Source organism: Cryptomeria japonica, chromosome 3, assembly GCF_030272615.1.
Source record: "Cryptomeria japonica chromosome 3, Sugi_1.0, whole genome shotgun sequence".
Taxonomy (NCBI): Eukaryota; Viridiplantae; Streptophyta; class Pinopsida; order Cupressales; family Cupressaceae; genus Cryptomeria; species Cryptomeria japonica.
In genome coordinates this window covers 843355164-843362379 of record NC_081407.1, presented here as the reverse complement: position 1 = coordinate 843362379, position 7216 = coordinate 843355164, and the positions used below count along the sequence as shown (strand labels likewise).

Sequence of the window (7216 nt, the reverse complement as noted above, 5' to 3'; positions counted from 1 at the left end):
CCACTCAAAATTTAAGAGGGAAATCTAAATCTAGTCAATGAATATTTTAACAATAACGTACGTCATATACGGACTGTTTTACACGCACTATGAGTTTGAACGCCTCTCGCTCAAAATTTAACCATCATTTGAACTATTCATAATGTGGTCTCTATAAATATAGCTGGATTTCCATTCTCCTTCTGTGTCTTCGTCTTCGTCTTCATCTTCATCTGCTGAGTTGTTTGGTGTTTTTCCATTTACCTTCATCTAAGCAGTGAGTATGGGGAAATCTATGGTCATCACGCTCATACTTGTTGTCTCCCTCAGTTTATTTAATTTCCATGTCTCCTCCGCTAAGCGTACCATTCTGATTGGAGACCGTCGAATGTTACCTAGTTGTACAGACTGCCACAGATATACTTCTGATCCTACTTGCTGCCATTTGCCACATCATCCTAATTTGTCACCACTCATGGAGGAAGTGGAGCATTCCTCACCACAGCAAAAATCAGTGGAGAAGCATTTCTCACCAGATGAGAAATCAGTAGAGCGTTTATCAGCAGATGAAAAAGCGGCTTAAAAGCAAAAACCTAAAATAAGGCAGCCAATCTGTTTTGATGGTATAATGGAATAAGTATAGATAAATAAATAAAGCTTCTAATTATTTTTATGGAGTTTTGGAGTTTTATAGATAGAGCGATTTTTTTTCAATATTAATTTTTAAATTTATGTTCTCTCTAATTTTTAGATTTTTTCTTAATATAAATTATAATTCTAGTTTTTTATTTTTATAATGAGTATTGTCTTATAGATATTTGGAATAATAAAGTTGAACAACATTCATAAATAATGATTATAAATTATTATTCATACCTTTGTTTACAAATAATTATTCTTGGACTGCGGCCTTAGCTCGTCCAGTCGTGGATCACAACTTAAGGCATGGGTATGCACCCTGTGGTCTTGAATTCGAGTCCCCGGTTGTGTTAACTCTGTTCGTGTTGGTACCTTGTGAGCGGGTCGCTTCAGTGTGGACACCTCTAGATTCCACGATAGTGAATATAAAAAAAAAAAAAATTATTCTTAACATAAATTTCAATCCTATCTTTTATTTATACAACCAATATTAAATTAGAGGTATTTAAAATAATAAAGTTGAATGACATTAATATTCAATACATATAAATTATTATTCATGTTTTTGTTTTTGGTTAATTATTCTTCACAAATTTATTAAATCTTATATAAATTCCTGTTTAAAGCTAAATAAAATTATGACCATGACAACCTTACAAAGAGGGTTTTGAATGTAAAAGATACCAAATTTCATTCTATGTGTGGTATTGATATACTATATACTATAATAATCTAAAATCAATTGTCATTTATTTTAGGAAATAGTTTTAAATTATAACATTGAGGAAGTGATTTAGGTAAATTGTTGACATTAAATCAATTCAAAAATTCAACCATAAAGGATAAGTAGTTAGCTAATTTTTTTCTCTTAGCTTGACATCTTCATATTTGTTATGCAAAACTTAACTTGTTAATATTTCAAGTGTATCTATTTTGACAATATAGTGAAAATAACTATAAATAAATAAACCTTCTGATCATTTTCATGGAGTTTTGAAGTTATAAAGATAGAATCAACATTTTTCAATGTTGTTTTTTATGTTTTTTCTAATTTTTATATTTTTTCTTAATATAAATTATAATTCCACTTTTTAATTTTTATAATTAATATTGCATTATAGATATTTGGAATAATAAATTTGAATGACATTCAAAAATAATAATTATAAATTATTATTAATACTTTTGTTTTAAATTAATTATTCTTAACACAAATTTTAATCCTATCTTTAATTTGTACAACCAATATAAAATTAGAGGTATTTTAAATAATAAAGTTTAATGTCATACATAGTTAATACTAATAAATTATTATCCAGGTTTTTGTTTTTAATTAATTATTATTCACAAATTTATAAAATCTTATAAAAGACATTTTAATACATTACATGATGCCAACTATGCTTTGGTTGAAGGTATACTATTCAAAAGAAACTTTGATGATGTTCTCCTTTGCTCCATAGGCAAAGAGAAAGTGGAAAAGATACTCAATGGATTTCACAATAGTTGTATAGGTGGCCATTTTTTAATAGAACATTGTGGATATTATGTATGTAGATTACTTATGACCTACCCTATTTGCAAATTTCTATTAGTTGGTTAAGTGATTTCAAAAATATCAATTCTTCATTAGTAAATACAAGAAATCAACTATACCCTTGAATCCTATGAATTCATACTCTAATGTGTACAAATTAATGAGAAGAAAATAAAATTAGATGTAAAATGTAAAGAAAAAAGATAAATACTTAGAAAAAATAAATAATGAAAATGGAAATATAGATCGGTGAATCAAAAGGTGGGTATTTTAGGAAATGGTTTACGCTATTAGTTAGTTAAAAATATATTAGAATAAAATTGAATTTTAATTATTTTACGCTTAGAGTTAAGTAATCTTTCTATCAATAGAGAATGATAAATTGTGAAGAGTGTTCACATGCACTCTTATAGGAATACATTTTGGGAAATGAATGAAAGTTTTGATTATTTCAACATTCAATTTGTTCCCTAAAAGAAAAATATTAAGTAGATAAATTGAAAACAATTTGTTATCATTGTTGGTGAAACCAAAAATCCAAAAATCCCAAACAATGATCATAATAGGAGACTATTTGAAAATGATGCTCAAAATACCATATTTATTCACTAATCATGTGAGTTCACAAAGAGATTATAGCCGATAATTAAATAAGCTTATGAAGATCAAATTATTCTTATCAAAACTAATAAGCTGCTAAAGGGAATAATCCACTGAGAGAATGTTTTTGATTGTGATGATGCCAATAATAACAATTGGAAGTTTGTCACATATAAAGGAGATTATACTAAATTTGATGTCACAAATGGTAGAAAGTTGAAGGCTGTCCAAGGTGTATAGTAAAAAGATGAATATAGGTTGATATCTAGTCTTGCAGGATTGGTCAAACTAATCAAACTCATGCTATAGAAAAATTAGGCTTTTGAATGGACTCAAAAGGGAAGAATGTTGTTAAAAAATATTAAGGAAGCTATATCTTCACCTCTAGTATTTTTAAGCCTTAATTTTTGAAAAGATGTTCTTATATACATCTATAATAGCAAGCATAGCATAGTCACATTCTTGATGTGGAAAGAGGATGAAAAAAATTCAGAGCATGCAATTCTCTTCCACTCAAGGACCCTAAACGGATATGAAGCTAAATGTAACTTTGTTGATAAAAAAGGGTTTTCCATTGTCAAAGGGCTTAATAAATTTTCGTATTTGATATTGGAAAACAAATTGATAAATAATTATGTCGAAGGAGTCTCCTATCTGAAATGGACAACCTCAAATTTTGGCATCCATGGCTGATATCATTCGGTAGACAATGCAAGATGATTGCAATCATCATAGCCCTCCATTGTCATCACGCTGCAGACTAATGAATTTTCATGGGATACACTTTATTCTTTGAGCTATTGTCTTTTCACACTTATAAGTGAGGCAGAGCCATAGGTGATTTGACATGCTTCACTACTGTAAGAAGCATGTCAAACCACCCCTACACCGATGAGACTAGGAGACTATGTAATTGCTCAACAAAACTCAGTTCAAACTCTAATTTGGCCTCCATCTCACAACTTGTTTCCATCAGACTTAGCCTGTTTTGTGCTCTCTCTTTTGCAAGCTCCCATGAGATCAAATTTCTTCGAGGAATTTTGTCAAAGAGTTTCCGGTCCTTGTCTTCAAAGCATTTGATGAAATTAGATTTCTTTGAGATGTTACGTGAAATAGAAGAGGCATTCATTCTATAGATTCTTTGACATTTTGCAAATTGTGAGTCACCTGCACTCTGAATATCTAAACAAATAGAGATTCATAGTAATCGTGCCTTCATTTAACAACTAAAAATATAATTGTTTTAAGATCAAATAAAACACAATAAAAAAAAAAATTGATTAAAATAAATAGAATCCTTAAGGCATTTCCTCCCTATGACAACCAAACATTCTCTCTGGTGCCTAAACAAACTGAAATTCCTGCAACACGTTAAAGAAGAGCATGCAGAACAAAATTAAATCAAACGAGAGTGTTGTCATTATGTTTTTAATACACCAAAAATAAGTGGCAGGAAGAACTCTAATAATTATGGCAGAATCTCTCGGTGACCTGCATATTAGCAAATGTTAAACAAGAAAATGGTGATTTCCTATGGCAAAGCAATCAAATAATGTTGAAGAACATAGGTTTAACCAGCGCACCTATTTGAGATGCCCAGTGATTGTGCCTTCATTTAACTGATGGAAATGGAATTACTTTAGGATAAAATAAAACACAATAAAAAATGAGACAAACCAAGACCACTCTTACAGGTGTTACGTTATCTATACCATGTGTAACTAGAATTGCTTAGTCTTGCCATCCATGCAAACCAATACAGAAACAATTGTATTTATAGTCAATGGTTGAAATGGACGGTTCAATTATATTTACTACTTAATGGGGTTTGTCTTATATACCATGTTCCACGAGTACTAGACCTCCTTTCCTAAAGAAAAATCACTAATCAATTGTGAAAAATATATATTAGGATTAATCTGATTCATGAAAATATATATTAGGATTAATCTAATTCATGAAACAAACATCCTTAATTCATTATCTTATTTTAGTTAATATCACATCTCTAAATGAGAAAAGTAGCAGCTCAGAGTGAATGTATGTCTCATACAATATTATTTATAGGAAATTTGCTCTACTCTAGTTTAACTAAAAACCCACCACTAATTTTGATTCTATAATGAGGACTTGAATTATCTTCTATTTCTATTAGATGGTCTTCTTTGTGATCAATTTTTTTTTTAAGAATATTAATTCACATCCTCCCTTTGAGTAATGTTCAGTATTTAATGTTGCTCGTCTTGTTTTGATAATATATAATTTGTCAATTAAAGGTTTTAATTTAAGATTGTAGGATGGTTTTTTTCATATGTTGATTATTTATTATCAATATTTTTTCTTTGAGGATAAATGTTTGTGTGTCTTATATTTTCAAAGTTATTTTATTATTTAATCTTTTTTATGTATTATTTGTCGTAGGTTAATTAGGATTAAGATATATGATACCTTTAATGTATATTTGGATGTCATATTTGCAATCTTAATTATTTAAATTTTTGGTGGGCTCTTTTTTACAATGTGAGTGTAGTTCATTTTTTCATTTGTCTATTGAATCTATTGAGTCAATCTTACCCTAATCTTACTCTAATACTATAATTCCTAGCTTGAACTTCCCAATTGGTAAGAATATTTATATAAAACTACATGAAGCAAAATGAAATTATCACATAAGTAAAAAATTCCTTTATTAATATTGTTAGTCTAGGATTCCCAAATGACATCACTAGATTATATTTATCTTCATTTTTCTCACATTCTAGTGCCAATGTTTTAGAAGTAAAAGTGAGTAAGCAAATGACATTGGCACAATTTTTGTTGTCACACTAATTTTTTAACAACAAAAAATAGACTTTTTGCATGTTATTGGAAGGCATGATGTGTATGCTATTTTTTAGTTGTGCATGTACTAATTCCTATATAAAGTTCATTTTTATCTCTTTTGGATTGTGGTTCCATGACTGATTCATATGATTTTGTAGGTATTAATCTCTCTTATGTTAATCATTTAGTATTATAGAAAATACTTTTCTTTACAAAAATAAAAATCGAACATTTTAAAAATCAATGGATTTTACAAAAAGAATTTATATTTATATTGAAGCCATAATCTATAAATATTTCATTTCTTTCAAGAAAATTAAAGAGTTATATTTAGATCACAACTTAAATATAATTAATTCATTTAATAATACTTATATAAATTCATTAAAAGAATAATAATTGTTTTGAAAAAATTAGGAATGTTTTTAGAGTTATAATTCAAATATATTAAAGTTCAATGAAGTTTTTTTTATTTAAAAATTTTATATTGTAAAAATTATTGGTAAGATTTTCAATTTGTGAAAGGAAGAGATTTTCAAATTTCAATTTTGTTTGAAAATTTAGTATGAAAGAATTTTAGTATAAGGGAGACAGTTTGGAGGATTAGTTGAATGTGTTATATTTCATAAATATATAAAAAGATATAAAATGTTTTATATATTGTATTTTTGTTAAATTTTTTAAATTTATAAAAGTGACAAATAATAATTATGATTTTTTTTGGAAGTTTAACTATATCTATATTTATTACAATGATTATGTTATTATATATTCTTATATATAATGAAACAAGCTTAAATACTTCTTTATAAATTAAGTGCTTGTTATGTTCAATATGCAATTTACTTGATAACTTAATTTTTATCTAATTTTATTTATTTCTATTTATTTTTATGTTTTTGTTATTTATTTCTTATTATTGTTATTTTTTTCCTTGAAATTGATATGATTCAATTTTGTGGTATGCAAAACTTATAATTTTAATTGATTATTATGATCTAATTAATTATACATTTTGTAGAACATAATGTTAACACATAAAGTTGCCTTCAAAATCTTTTAAGTATATGGTAATATTACATTGTTCATATCTTATATATAATGAAACAAGCTTAGATACTTCTTCATAAATTAAATACTTGTTATGTTCTATGCAATTTACTTGATAACTTATTTTGTATCTAATTTTATTTATTTTTTATGTTTTTTTTTTTTTTAATTGTTATTTTTTTCTTTGAAATTGATATGAATCAATTTTGTGGTATGCGAAAATTATAATTTTTTAAAATTCAAATTTTAATTGATTATTATGATTTAATTAATTATACATTTTGTATAACGTATTTTTGACACATAAAGTTGCCTCCAAAGTCTTTTAAGTAATATAGTAATACAAAAAAAATTGAAGAAAAAAAGATTACTACAGAAAGTGTGACGCCTTGTATAACTTCAACTTCACCATTTTATAGTGTTTACTTTATCAGAAAGTATATTTAAATAATTTTTTAATTTAAAAAAAAAATTACAAATATAAAATACACCAAAAAATTATACATTTTTTTTTCGATAAAAGTGCTAGAGCCACGACATTTATTAATTAAGAAAGAAGATTTTTATTAATAAAATTATACATTTTAT

At 26.6% G+C, this 7216-nt stretch overlaps 1 protein-coding gene across 1 annotated transcript; it reads left to right on the top strand.

The window, feature by feature from the left end:
- Positions 1-202: 202 nt before the first annotated feature.
- On the top strand, positions 203-624 carry LOC131070019 (uncharacterized). The gene has a single exon (XM_058005570.2). The coding sequence runs from the start codon at positions 263-265 to the stop codon at positions 560-562; it is 300 nt and encodes a 99-aa protein (XP_057861553.1). The 5' UTR covers positions 203-262; the 3' UTR covers positions 563-624.
- The last annotated feature ends 6592 nt before the right edge of the window (positions 625-7216 follow it).

What these genes read in the sequence shown, in the direction of transcription:
- LOC131070019 (XM_058005570.2), top strand. Translation starts at nt 263, where the DNA reads ATGGGGAAATCTATGGTCATCACGCTCATACTTGTTGTCTCCCTCAGT.